Source organism: Peromyscus californicus, unplaced genomic scaffold, assembly GCF_007827085.1.
Source record: "Peromyscus californicus insignis strain IS unplaced genomic scaffold, ASM782708v3 Scaffold_22__1_contigs__length_63687245, whole genome shotgun sequence".
In the NCBI taxonomy this organism is placed as follows: domain Eukaryota; kingdom Metazoa; phylum Chordata; class Mammalia; order Rodentia; family Cricetidae; genus Peromyscus; species Peromyscus californicus.
In genome coordinates this window covers 14,031,032-14,046,018 of record NW_026294525.1, presented here as the reverse complement: position 1 = coordinate 14,046,018, position 14,987 = coordinate 14,031,032, and the positions used below count along the sequence as shown (strand labels likewise).

General features: G+C 43.1%; 1 protein-coding gene across 1 annotated transcript in view; it reads right to left on the bottom strand.

The window, feature by feature from the left end:
- Rgs17 (regulator of G protein signaling 17) overlaps window positions 1–14,987 on the bottom strand; it is a 94,314-nt gene that overhangs the window by 24,892 nt on the left and 54,435 nt on the right. Inside the window, exon 2 of the mRNA XM_052750931.1 lies at window positions 5,044–5,187. Within this exon, the coding sequence (XP_052606891.1) occupies window positions 5,044–5,162 (119 nt within the window). The 5' untranslated portion in view covers window positions 5,163–5,187. The remainder of the gene's footprint in view (window positions 1–5,043; window positions 5,188–14,987) is intronic.

Genomic DNA, 14,987 nt, shown 5'->3' with positions numbered 1-14,987 from the left:
CAATCTTTCTTGTAAAGAATCTAGTGTCACTAGCCAAATCTGGTGAGCCATACCCCAAGTAGCACTCAAGATTGGGAGTTAGACTGGGAAAGTTGTATTTATCAGTGGTTCATATCAAACCTGGGAATGAAAAGTTTGTAAGTACCATATTAATGGGGACTAGTCAGTGCACCGCTTATTAAGAGGCCTGGTATCTAATCTGACCTTTATGGAAAGTAGGCTTGCCAACCTACGAAATTAAAGCATTTATTGCCATCATCATTTTTGTTTTACTGAAAATAGTTTTGTTTCTTGTTTTGGCCTATAGTTTCAGGGGACATTAATTCATCATAGCAGGGAAGTTTCTTCTGTGGAGATGGGACCTTATGGTAGCTGCTCCCTTCATAAGTACAGGCAGGAAGGAGAGAGGGGGCGCGGGTAGACTTGAATCATGTGTGCAAAGGTCCACACCGAATAGCCCATGTCTGCCAGCTATCCTTATCAAAAGGTAATGCTTTAAAAAAGGGTTTAAAGCGTTAAACCTTTAAAAAAAGGTTATGCAGCCTCCCCAAACAGCATCATCAGCTAGTGACCCAATGTTCAAATACACGACACTGTGGGGGACATTTTATCTGCAAATCTCACTACTATGTCTAATTCATAAAACAGCCAGAGAAGAATGATTTTAGGCGAAGCTGAGAACAAGAGCTCAGGAGGGCTTCATTCAGGAATCCTCCAGGTCCTTTATTCCCTAGGGCCATGACCTGACTGTGCTGGCCAGTTTTATGTCAACTTGACACAAGCTAGAGCCATTTAGAAAGAGGAAACCTTGAATGAGAAAATGCCTCCATCATACTACAGTTCATTTTTAATTAATTGATAATTGACACGGGAGGGTCCAGATCACTGTGGGAGGTGTCACTTCGGGGATGGTGGTCTTGGGGGCCCGTAAGAAATCAGGCTAAGCAAGTCACGAGGAGCAAGTCAGTAAGCAGCGCCCTTCCACGGTTTCTGCTTCAGTTCCTGCCTCCAGGTTCCTCCCTTTTTTGAGTCCCTGCTCTTATTTCCCTCAGGGATGGACTTTTACCTAGAAGTATAAGATGTAATACAGTTTCCTCCCCAAAGTTGCTTTTGATCATAGTGTTTTATCACAGTAACAGAAACACTCACTAAGACACTGACCATCACTCATTATCAAACAGAGGTCATGTCACCATGGGGGAATGGTAGGTAGATCATAGCTCTTGAGTCCTAATTTTTAATATTTCTTGCTTGCTGAACACCACTAAAAGCAGGAAGGCATTGAAGAGGCGATTAGCACCCAGTGATGTTGGGGAAAAGGAGCCTGGATTATTTTAATGCAGCCTCTGCTATCATGAGAGGTTATGCAGACCATTTGGACCTTAGCGCTAAGTTCAAAAAAACATTGGACAGCTTTACCCTCTGACCTTCTCTGTGCCCTTTGTGTTTGTGAATACAGAAGTTTCTAGTCTCCAGCGCACTTCTCCATATGCTATCTTGGGTACAAGTATTGTAGCAGCTCCTATGTTTCATATACTGTACTGACGGCAGGTGGTGAGGAACAGCAGGGTGTGTCAAAGTATTCCTCAGTAAAAAGAATCAGCCAGGCCGGGCGGTGGTGGCGCACGCCTTTAATCCCAGCACTCGGGAGGCAGAGCCAGGCGGATCTCTGTGAGTTCGAGGCCAGCCTGGACTACCAAGTGAGTTCCAGGAAAGGCGCAAAGCTACACAGAGAAACCCTGTCTCGAAAAACCAAAAAAAAAAAAAAAAAAAAAAAGCATCAGCCAGAAGGCTACTAGCTGAAGAGGCAAGTTAGGGTGGACCTGAACCTTCAGATGAATGAGTGGCGCTGTCAAAGTTCCCTTTTTTTTTTTTCCTGCAGAAAAGGCTCAGTGCACGTGGATTTTGTTCACTGTACTTGGGGCATTCATGGCTCATGTGTAAGACAGTGAAAGAATATAAACCCCATTTTCTTCACATTTCTTCTTGAAATGGAGGACTCAAGAGGGAGCAAGAGAAAGAGACCGTGTTAGCAAGGGAAGGGGCTCTTGCACGAGGCCACAGTTTCTAGCAGTCATCACAAAGTCCGCCACACTCTAGACTCCGAGGAGACCGTAGGGATAACCAGCGGGAATGTCCTCTGCACCCCCTTCTACAGTGAAACGCTGATAGTTTCATAAGGAGGAGGAGGAAATTATTACGTGAGTGACGGCTGTCAGTGAAGTGTGGATGAGAAATGCAAATCTGAAAGAAATGCCACGTTTTAAAAAAACCCATAGTGTGAAGCTATAGTGAAGCATCCCTAGACATAGAAATTCATTTTTTCAGCTCTTTACTTCCTTAAAAGGAAGTGAAGCCAGCCACACAACAGCAGTCCCCCATCCACGGGGACAGCTGCTTCATGTTTTGATTCCTAACGCTTTTTAGGCTCTAAGTTACATTTTTTTTTTCATGGTGCTGTTTGTTCCGCTCCTTTGACCTAGCCTGGAAAATTTAAAGAACATTTCTTTCTTTTTTTAAAAAGTATTTCTCACAAAAAAAAACCCTTACAATTTTCTTTTTTAAATTCAAAGCACAAAAATAATGAAATTCTAAAAACTTGATGTGTAAAGGATATTTTCATCTGAAATCATGTAAACAATACTATAATTAAACTCCATTGCACAAGTGTTTTAATTCTGAAAATGATGAAGAACTGGGGGCTGGAGAGATGACTTGGTGGTGAAGAGCACTAGCTGCTCTTCCAGGTGAGCTGGGTTCGACTCCCAGCACCCACAGGGACTGGGCAGCTCAGAACCATCTGTAACTTCAGTCCTTGGAGATTTGACGCCCTTTTCTGGTCTTTCTGGCCACCAGTGAGGCACGTGGCACATAGACGTACACGCAGGCAAAATATCCATACACATAAAAACAAATAAAAAATTGAAAACTAAATTTTACCAGGCAAATAAAACAATAACTTATCTCAGGGACACGGCAAAGAGCAAATGAGAAATTGAAGTCCATCTTTAATGCCGCCGTAACCGGATTCCGATGTTTATACAGAATTTAGGATAAAATAGTTTTATTTTCTAGGCTAGTTTCTGTGCTGCTTCTAAACTTTCGTTATCGTTGTGTGTATATGTGACATGTGTGCGCATGCTCGTGTGTGTGTGTGCAGGCATGAGTGTGCTGTGGCAGGTGTGTGGAGGCAGGTGACAACCCTCCGGGGTTGCCGCTCTGCCTTCAGTATGTTGGTTCCAGGGATCAAACTCGGGCCACCAGGCTCACATGGCAAGTCCTTTTGCCTGCTGAGCCATCTTGCTGGCCCTGCATGCTGTTTTTTTTAATTTTGCACTACACTCTTTGAGTGGATTCTATTACTCCAGTAGGCCATTTTCCACTGCCTGGGGAGCTAAATCATATTAAATGCTCGCTCTGTGTCATGGGCTCCTCTTAGCGCACCACACGTAGCATCTCATTTAATTTTATAGCCTTATGAGGTATGGGTTCACATTAGTTATTTGACAGATGAGGCTTGTGAGGACCAGAAAGATGAACTAGTTTATCATTGGTTACACAGTTGGTAACAAATAAGGACACAATTTGATCCCTGGCAATCTGCCTTAGGAACTCCCATACTGTCTCACTAGGTTCTTCATGGGTTAAGACTTATGCTAAAAAAAAAAAAAAAGACTTGTGCTCAATAGTCTCTGTAGGGGTGAAAAAAAAAAACAACTCTTAACTATGACAAAGATAGCAACCCCATCTAGAACTCTCTTTCCTTCATCTGAAATTGAATGCAAATTAATCATGTATGACTTTCCCTAACAGAGAATCATCATTTAGAAAGCAAATTTTACACTTATAAAAAGAACCAGTCTGAGCCTCCCTGAGCCTTCCTGATGACTACAATACCTGAGCCTTCCTGGGCCTGCAGTTTTCATGATCAGCTGCAGCTTTTTCATCATCAAGGGAGACCATCAACTCATTATGAGGACACGCTTCCATCCTCTGCATTGGCCACAATGAAGCTGGACCATATCAAAAGGGCAACCTCAATGGACACTGGAAAACCATGGAGGCTGTGCAGAAGACGACTTGACCACTTGGGCCTTCTGTTAGGTTTTGAAACAGACCAGGGAGACCTAGTAACCATGGCTACGCTGGTAGTTCTACTTATAAAATTGGGTCTTGAAAGAACTCCCAAGCTTAGGGTTCAATGGGAAGTTCCAGTAAATCTAGTCTTATCTTGAGCTATCTAATCCACATAATTCTCACAGATTTTGAATTGACTGATTTTCATATTTTTGGAATCTGGACCTGGTAAGAGACCTGAATCATGGACATCTAGCATAAGACAGGAACCTTGGAGACCAGCTTGTCTTTCTTTTTATGGTTTGAGGGGGAAAGAAAAGAATAAACAGATATCCTGCAGCATGCCAGTGGTTAAACTGCAACAAAAACAATACTCTATGGCTCTAGTTTCAGAGATTTTAGTTGACTGACTTGATTTTCCTTCCAAGCATAGTGTCTGATCTTTCAGATTTGTGGTTCTAAGTCCCTCCCTCTTCACTCCATGGCTTTGCTGGCAAGAAGGCTGTGGCTAAAGCCAGCACTCTGACTCACAGTGCTCTGATTATACCACCAAACGCAACCAACCCCTGTGAGGAAACGTGTAATAAAAAACAAAACAGCACATTACATTTAACACTGGGTGCAATAGTATTGGACACTCCCTTAATATTCCTGGCTCTTGAACCATCATGACACTGTTGCTTGTGGATCGGTAATCTCACAATTATGACCTTATTTTTATCCATATCCATAAGAAGCATACATGGAAGAAACCATGACATTAAAGAAATGTCCCCATCTTTACTTTACCAACATTTTAAATGTCAGTACTGAGGGAGCAAATTCTGCTTATGGGATGTGCATCTTACATCAGTGATGGTCTTCAGAGATTTCTACATACACCATGGGCAAGGAGAGCAGGTTGGCAGGTTTCTGTGAGACAAAGCCTTGGTACATATGCTTCCACTGGGTCTAGTATGGACCTACCAGGAGCAGCTACAGCAGCAGCACCAGCAGAAGCAGCAGGTGTTGTTGGGCCTCTGGTTTCCGGGTGCTTGAGACACAGCCTGTGTTCCTTCATTTTGGGATTGCTGCCGTTTTCTCATTTCAGCTGCTTCAGAACCCAGCTGGCTGAAGGGAGACAGAAAACACAAGGTGTGAAAGACTGCCATAAAGGCAAGTGAAGGGAAACAAGATTAGACACAATGAATCAGAAGTGGAAAACCCAAAGCATTGGAATGCCCTCTTCTTCCAACAACCCCCAGGAGCCAGAGAGATAGCTCAGTGGTTAGGACCACCAGTTGCTCCTGCAGAGGACCCACAGATCAGTTCCCAGTACCCACAAGGGGACTTGCAAACAGCTTGTAACTCCAGTTCCAGGAGATCTGATGCCCTCTTCTGGACCCTGCAGGCACTGCACACATATGGAGCACATACTCACATGCAGCCAGAATACTCATGCACATAAAATAAATAAATCCAAAACAATATTTAAAAAACTCCAGAAGAATTAAGTTATAGTATCAAGGAATAGATAGAGAATTCAGTGAAGACAAAAACAAAAGGTTGAAGCCTAAGAGAATGGACATAAGCAGAGGGGAAACACGGAGGCCCCAGCACACACTCAACGGTATTTTTAGCCTGAAGAAAGAATTAACAGATTGTCAGTGGAGTGGTAGTGTAAGGGGAGTTGGCTGGGAACTTCTCAGAAGAAAAAAAAAAAAACAAAGACTCACAGTGAAAGAGCACACCACATGCTGAGCAGGATGAGTAAAGTAAAAATAAACCCACACTTACACATACAGTAAAACGCAGACTTACAAAGTGAAGGGGGGAAGGTGGAACTCATAACAGAGAAATAACATTCTGATTGACAGTAAGCTGTTAACAAGCATGGTGATGGGGAGGGAAATAACGCTTTCCATCTGTTGAGAAAGAATGGACACTCAGCAATTTTATATTCAGCTAAACAAAAATTCAGGGGTGGGGATTGTGTCTGACAGATTCACTCTATTACTTAAGCCTGCCAGACTCCAGTCAGAAGGAAACAAAGTCAGAGGAAGGAGCCATGCCCTGTTAACAATTGCAATTGGTAAAAATATGGCACCGGACTTACTGACTGGCTAAGATAGAGCCCCCAAGTTTCTCTGTTTAGAAAGAATCAGAATTACATTTAAAGCTACATAAATTAGGAAAAGGGGACACGGCCCTTCCCTCCTGTGGACACTGATCTTGTAGACATCACAAATATCCCCATATCTTTTCATCCAAGAGTCATTTTTTTCCTTGTTCACTAAACTGTGGTGGGTTGAATGTCAGATTGTCTCAGTAAGACTCACACTAAAGCTTAACTCCTCAATGTGCTGGCAGTGGGGTGGTGAAAGCCCTCACAGGCGATGGGATCACGGTGGATGTACCCTTGTGAAAGCATTAATGAACTTCCGATGAGACTAAACTCATCACACGAGTGGGTTATTTTATATCAGCTTGCCCGGGTCCAATCTTTCATGCATGTCTGCTTGCTGTTTGTTTTCTGCCCTGTGTTGACTTTAGCATGTGGCCTGCACCAGAAACTAAGCTGATATTGGTACCCTCTCTTCTAAGTTCCCTGACTCTGGAACTGCAAGGCCCAAAGCAAACTTTTCTTTATACATTGCTGGGCTCCAGGTCTTCTGTTATAGTGATGGAATAAATTAAGACGCAACAGGTCTATTGGTAGCGATCAGCATTAAAATGGACTGAACTTATCACCCCCAAATCCATACATTGAATTCCTGTCCTGGTTCCTAGTGTGATGGTACTAAAAGGTAAGGCTTTTGAGGGGAGGTAACCAAGTGAGGAGGATGGAGTCCATGTGAGTAAAATTACTACCTTTATATAACAGACCCTAGGGTACTCTCCTGCCTTCTTCCCTGGGTGGATATGAAGAGAAGTCAGCAGTTGATCGGAATCTGGCCATGCTGTACCCCAGACTCTGATTCCCAGCCCATGAAACCACAATAAACACACCTCCCTTGTTGATAAACCAACCAGCCCATGGAAGTTTGTTACAGCAGCTGTAGCACAAATCTTAAAAGGTCTTATTGATAAAAACTCAGGAACAAGGTGTTGGGGTGAACACTGAATGATCAGAGAAACAGAACAAGCCAACCTCACCTCGCCATTCCTCAGCTGATCTTGTTTCCTCAAACTGGAAGCCTCTGTGTCCTCATCTGAATGGATCTCAGCTGTACTGCTCCTCAAAAGCCTAAAAGCTTAAAGGGGCTCTAGTTTCTGATCCTCATGCCTTATATACCTTTCTGCTTCCTGCCATCACTTCCTGGGATTAAAGGCGTGTGTCACCATGCCTGGCTGTTTCCAGTGTGGCTTTGAACTCACAGAGATCCGGATGGATCTCTGCCTCCGGAATGCTAGGATTAAAGGCATGTGCTACCACTGCCTAAACCTATGTTTAATATAGTGGCTGTTCTGTTCTCTGACCCCCAGATAAGTTTATTGGAGTGCATAATATATTGGGGGCATAATATCACCACAAGCAGGTGCAGTGAGTAAGGCAGACTCTGATGGCTCTTGTAAGTACTGCCCTTGCTCGCTTTCCTGGGCATTACCTCACCTGTGTTCTATCTCACTCGTGTCTTCCAGGCCAACACTGGGGGTTTCTTTCCATCTCCTCCACCTTCAAAATTAGAGTCAACACAGTGATCTGTCCTTAGAACAATTCTGCAATTTGTTTGTTTATTTCTTAAATCGTCAATTCTTTAAAAAGTGGATCTATTTTTTGAAGAAATTTTATAATCCTCAAAATACGATGCCCAATCGAGATTTTTTTTCCTTTCAGAATCTGGGGCCCTCAATCCTGCCTAGTTGACATCTCCCCATGGCTTTCTCAGCTTAGCACCTCAAATATTGCATGTCTTAGTCTGACTATTGTCTTTCCCCCAAACTTTATTTCTCCCAGTTTTCTTAATCTCAGTTAAGTGAAACATCCCATCATTCTAAACATTTAGGCCAAGGTTCCATATGCCTCCGAGGCCCCTCTATTCTACCCAGACTCCACATCAGCAGATCAGCAAGTGTGAGGCCTGTTAACTGGTCTCCTCTGTTCTCCCTCTGCCTCTACCTCCCAGCTCTTCCCATTCCCTCCATTTACTCCTGACACAGCAGCTAGTTTTTCTTTTAAAACACAGACCGATCATTTTGGCAAAGAGTTTTCTGTTGGACCCTGCTCAAAAATCTCCTGTCAGCTTCTCATCACACTCAAGAATGGAGCCAAACTTGTTGCCTCCAACATTTCTGTGATTGCTGCATCTCCCTCCTCATCACGGACTCTCATCAAATCCCTGACTTCCTTGGCTACTCCCCAGCCAGCCATGTCTGGTGCCCACATGTGTGTCCAAGCCTTTAGACTTGTTCCATCCTTGGGGCTCCACTCTCCCATGTCTTGACTCAAATGCCACATTCTCCATGACTGTTTTGTGTACAGTTACAGCTCATTCTGCTTCTAATACGAAGCACCATCTTTTCCCATTAACTTTTCTCTCTACTGGGTGTCATCACCGGATTCCAACAAGTTTTATACATCTTACTCTAACCACCTAGAAAGTAAAGTGAATGAGGACAGGGAATCGCTTTCTGCCTTTCTTTTCAATGTTGTAGCAATGTGTGGTGTGTAGGAGGCAGGTATAGACATCTGTTAAGCTGGTGACATTTACACATGGTCCTATTAATGACAGGGAAGGGACAGTGAGGCCTTTTACACCCAACATTCAAAGTGATGAATTTCCTAGACAGCCGATTCAATTATGAAAGAAAAAGTGAGCACAATGGGAAAGGGAAGCGTGCATTTGCTGGTTTCTGAGCGACGTGGTTGCCTACAAAGCAATTCCCAAGGATTGACGGGACACTTCATCACAGACAGGCCAAGAATCCATCCTGCAAAAACCAGCTTATTTCTAAAACACTAGAACCAACAGCCAGAACATATTTTGAAAGGCAGAATTCAAATAGCAAACTTTCTAAACATACCATGTCTAAAAACTGTATACCAGCTCGATGGAAAAACTATAAGGAGTCTCCATCTGCTCTGAGACCGGCTATTTTCTCAGACAATAGCATCAAAGGTCTCTTAAATGTTCATTGTCATCAAATCATTTTATAAATTTGGTGTGTGTATAATAAAAACAGTTGTACCACTCTCAGAACTTAACAAAAGGATTAAAAAGACATTGAAAAACAACAACAAAGGGCAATGTAAAAATCAGACACACTTCTGGAAGTAACAATATATAGGAGTGCTAGTCCCACCTATCAATGTAATACTATGATAATTAAAAAAAAATTTATTTTATGATTATGAGTGTTTGCCTGCCTGTGTGTCTATGTACCACATGCATTCTCGGTGCCTGCAGAGGCCAGAAGAGGGCGTTAGATTCCCCCAGAAGTGGAGCTACAGATGGTTGTGAGCCACCATTCTGGTCTTCTACAAGAGCGGCAAGTGTTGCCTTAACTAGTGAGCAATCTCTCCAGACCCTGTAATTAGGATAATTTTGATAGCGCAGAATGGCAATGAAATAGATAAGTGAATCAACAATGAAATTTTCAGAGATGTGGGAAACAGAGTCAAATGCCATTGCAACCATGCCTAAAATGCAGAACGTTCCCATGTTCTTCATGGCTCACACCTGAAAACAGTAGTGTTTGGGAACTGGCTGGGGTTTATCAGTATCTACAGAAGCAAAATCTGCGTGGCTCACATTTTTATCTTCCAGACCTCAATCAATTTCAGTTTTCAAGCAAAACAAATTTTAATGTCATAGATAAAACATGAAAGCATTACGTTAGACGAAGCATAATTCTCAGATACTTTTGAATATGGGTGAGCCGATTCCTTTCCTCCCTCTCCTTGATTCTTGAGGAAAAGAAAACAGAAGAAGCTGGCCCCTTCTTTTTAAAGAAGCTTATACCTGCTCCAAACTAGGACTTTACATCAAGCTGTCTGAGAACACTGCAGCATCCAGAGTGGAGCAGAGCAGAGCTAGCCAAATGTCCAGTTCACAGCCCCAAATGCTTCTCTCACACCAGCCACATTCAGAAATGCTTCATTCCGTCTGTATAATAAGATGCTGGGAAGGCTGCGATGGAATCGGTATTAATGGTCCCAGCATCACCATTCCCTCCTCAAGGCCTAAACAAATTAGTTAACCAGGAAACTCCACAAATTAGGTACAGTGACCGAGGAGGGTTGTTTCTCTGTTTTGTAGTACTGTGTCTTTCAGGGAATGTTAAAATTCTGATCTCATTTCCAGCTGTGCATAATTTCACTCTTCTATTTCTCCCTTTTCTCGGGTTCTCTTTGGATCAGATTCAGTGATCAAAATCATTTTATAGGTTGAAGCCTGGGCCATATAAAACAAGATAAAATTTAAAGGGATAAATTAAAGAATGATGATTTTGGGTCCCAAAGCAGATGCTTGAAACTGGGATGAGAAAAACCCAGCTTCCCAGCAGCACATGAAAATGTCTAGGTATCTACAGGATTATATCAGCCAACTACATTTTGTTCCAAATAAAATAGTTAATGGGAATTGAGAATCCATTAACAGAAGGATATTTTTTAAGAAAAGCTGAGGTACAATTTCTCTGGGATGGTTAAATATTATGTTCAATTCCTGTCACCACCCTTTATAAAAGAAACGGAAAGGAGGGTTGAGAAAGAAACTCACAAAGAGGGTTTTTTTTTTTTTTTTTTTTTTTTTTAGAATTCTATTTTTACAAGAAAGACAAACATGCTCTGGACCAAAGAATCCTAAGCCAGAATTTGAAACGAAGACATGAAGACGAGAATATGGATTTGCTTTGCAAGGACCCCCAAGTGTTAGAAGATAGATGGACAAATAGAAGATATGAGACTTGGCTTAATGGTGGGGTGAGTCTCAAGTGAGGCCCTCTTGAGCCTTCAAGCCAAAGCCGAACAACTTTTGAAAGAGGTTGACGCCTGGAGGTCTGACAATCACAGGGATGATTAGACGGAAACACAAACCTGTCTCGGCTCTGAGGCCACGTGTCGGAAGTGCAGTTGAGATGAAGGCAGAGAACCCCTGTTTGTGTCACTGTCCACAACTTCACAGGTCATACTGTCAATCATTAGCATCATGTGGTATTCCTCAAGTTTTTGTTCAGTTTTTTTTTTTTTTTTTAGTAAGACTGTAAAACTCTTGAAAGCAAGATGTGCATGCTTGAGTGTGTGTGTGAGTGTGTATGTGTGTATGTGTGTGATGCCTGTGTGTGTGTGTGTGTGTGTGTGTGTGTGTGTGTGTGTGTGTGTGTGTGTGGTGTGTCAGTGTGTGTTTCCTGGAATCACACAGTGTTCTGTCTATAGTAGTAAATGCATAATAAATACTGATTATTGATAATGGTAGGGACTGGCCATTCAGTCCCCTGATTGAAAGTATCTATTTCTCTAAGGCAGAGTTTTGGAAATTTCACATGCAGTCTTCTAACTCTAAATAACGTACCTGTTGAATCTGTTCCTCCCCTTTCCGCAAAGTCTCCCTCATACAGGACGAGGGTGACCTTCAGCTATGGGTCTAGAGAATTGAAGATGGCTGTGGGGAAAACCCTTGCATCCTGTCTGAAAGTTTACATAAAACTTGGATATTTTGATTCCAACTTTGGAGGGAAAAGAAAGTCCTTACATCTTCTTTAATGGTCAGGATACTGTGATACCAAGAGGATCCATTTTGGAAAATTAGGAAGACTTGGGAAAGAACTGACTCTGTACATCAGGGTTAGTTCCTGGGATGGAAAGACGGCTCAGCAGGTAAGAGTTCTTGTTAAGCAAGCATAAGACTTGAGTTTATATTCTCAGAACACATATTAGAAACTGGGTCTGGGCAAGCATGTGCCTTTAACTCCAGAGCTGTGGGGGTGGCAGGACTCAGAACAGAAGGATCTCTGGGTTTCACTGGATGTAAGTCTAGGTCCAGGTTCAACGCCACACTGAAGTGTGGTGCGTGAACAAGTTCCCAGGTCCTACTGCCTGGGTCTAAGTCTAGTGTCCATCATTTATAGCAAGACCTTCAGGTAGTTATTTAACTCATTTTTGTGGCAGTTTCCTCACTGGCAGACAGAAATGAACAATAATAGAGCACATCAACACATCAGTATAACTGTGGGAATTAAAAGAATTTGATGCATTAAAGACTTGGACCAAATCCTGCACTCACAGTAAGTTCCCAGTAAGTGTCAGCTTCGTCAAGGGAATACGGAAGCAAGTTCTTCTCCATGTGCCAGCAAGCGGGATGCCACCGTGTTTTCAGGCTGCAGATGGCCAAGATTTTCATCAGTATCTTCTTTCTTAAGATCATTTCAGTTCCTCTGTGATGGGTTTTTATGTGCATTGGTTAGGATCTTCCTGTCTCAAGAGATCTACACAAAAGCTTACTCACTGAAGAAAGATGACTAGAGGATTGGCTCTTTCTATTTCACTACTACGCCATAATTTTTATCGCATGTAAATGAATCGAGTCCCGAGTGACTCATAGTACCCACAATTGGCTCGTTATCCAACAATGCACATCATTATAATTGTGGCCATCTTGTCATGTTTAGGGGAGGCGTTCTACTCAATTCTGTCCTTATTGACTCGATGTTGAGCCCCCAAAAGGTACTTATATGAGTCTCTCTTCAGCAGTGTGTCAGACAAGGAAGCAATTCACCACACAAAGATGATTATTTTTAGTTGTGATGTATTTTTTCCCCTTGGAGAAAAGGAAGCCCTTGATGCAAATTTTCTGCTCAGTCCTCTGCTTCGGCTAGGTCAGCATGTCTTTCTAACCGAGCAAATTAGATGTTAGACACCACTTCCTAGTCCATCACTATCTCTCTCTCTCTCTCTCTCTCTCTAGCATTGTACCCAAAATAGTTTTTAGGTTGGAAGGGTATATATTTTAATGTTGTTTTCAAAAATCAATAATTAAAAAAATTTGTCTATTTATTGTACATGTCTGTGTCTGTGCCCACTCATGTCACAGTGCACACAGGGAGGTCAGTTGACAGTTTGAGGATGTTGGTTCTTTCCTTCCACCATGTGGTTACTAGGGATTGAATTTAGGTTGCCAGGTTTGGCAGCAAGTACCTTTACCTGCTGAGCCAAATTGCTGGCTCCCCAAACCAATATTTTCATGAGTGTGTTTCAAAAACAAATCTCAGCACTAGGGAGATAGATTCACTAGGAAAAGACTTCCACACAAGCACAAGGGCCTGAGTTCGATCCCCAGCACCACTCAGCTGGTGTGGTGATACACACTTGTAATCCCAGTATTAGATGGGAGACAGAAAGATCCCAGGGCTTCCTAGCCAGCTAGCCTAGTCAAGCTGGGGAGCCCCATGTCCCAGTGGGGAAAAAAAACCTGTCTCATGGAGTAAGGCAGATAGTGACTGAGGAATGACTTCCAAGGTATGCTTCTGATGTCCACATGCATCCACACATACATACGTGGACACACACACACAGGCATACATGTGCACACCTATGGCAGAAAATCACACAGGACTGGTGGATGACACAGGTCATCTCCAATTATCCACAATTTTGCATTTTATGATTTTTAGCCTTGCTCCATCCTGCACCATCCATCCCAGGATGTGAACTCCCTTTGTGAACACATCTGTGCTGTATGAAACCACCTGCAGTTGATCACGTAGTTCCCCTCGTGTTACTTCATAACATTCCCCAGAGCACCATCGTCAATCGGCGTGTAAGTAGAGCAGGCACCCACTGTGGGTCTCAGGATGCAGTCTCTGCAGATAAGGTGGGGCACAGCTGTGCTGGTCTTCCTGTGCTCCTGACTCTCATCCCTTCCCTCTGACCTTTGTTCCCATTTGGGCAGAAGCAGGAGATTTCCCTCTACAGCCATGCAGCGTGGTGAGCCAGCCACATGCGGCTATGATCTGCCCCTAGGTCACCTTCTCTGGCTGGACTCTGACTCCGCCTTTCAATCTCCCGAGCACCTGAAGAGGTGTTTCCTCCAGCCGGTCCGGCAGACACTCCCAGCCTTGGGAAGACACCCGCCATGGCTTCCCCTTGCCGGATATCACCCACTGATGTAGAGCTTTGCCATTTGAGACTTCCTCCAAGACTCAGCGTTCTGAGGGTGGAACCTGGGTCTGCCACCTCAGAGCTCTTGTTACCCATGAGAGAAGAACCAAGAATCCCACGGAGGAGCACCCAGGGTTTGTCAGCTGCAGCTTGTTTTTCCTCAGAGGCAAAAAGATTTCAGCGAGAAAACGTCTCTGAAAGTGATTTCACAACTTTTAAGTAGCCACCAGTATCTGTATCTTTCAAGGCCGTAGAATCTGGTATTTGATTTTCACATCGATTGTGTAAAATTAAAGTATAATTACATCACTTTCCTCCATTCCCTTCTTTCAATGTTTCCACATCCTTCAAATTTATGGCCTTCTCTTATTGTTATTGATGCCTATATCTGTATCTATCTATATCTGCATAAATATGTAAATAGACACATACATTTTAACATCAGCGGTTTTGACACTGTTGCTTGCTCTATGAATATGCTTACTGGTGAGCTCAGTTGTTGTATTGTATGTTAGGGAAATGATGCAAGAGAAAGAGAAGTCTCTTTTCAGCCAGGTGGGAATCCAGGCTTCCTCACAGAGGCCAGATTTACACAGATAAGGCAGAAGGAAAGATGATCCCATTGCTTAGACATTTAGGAGCACCTGGAAGACCAATTAGAGAAAATAGCATTTCCGGGTTTTGTTTGGTTTAGTTTTAGAGATAAGGTCTCACTGTGTAGCGCTGGCTGGCCGGCTGGCCTGGAACTCACTATATAGACCACTCACTGAGATCCACCTGCCTCTGCCTCCAGAGTGCTGGGATTGAAGACCTGTGCTACCACACCCCACTA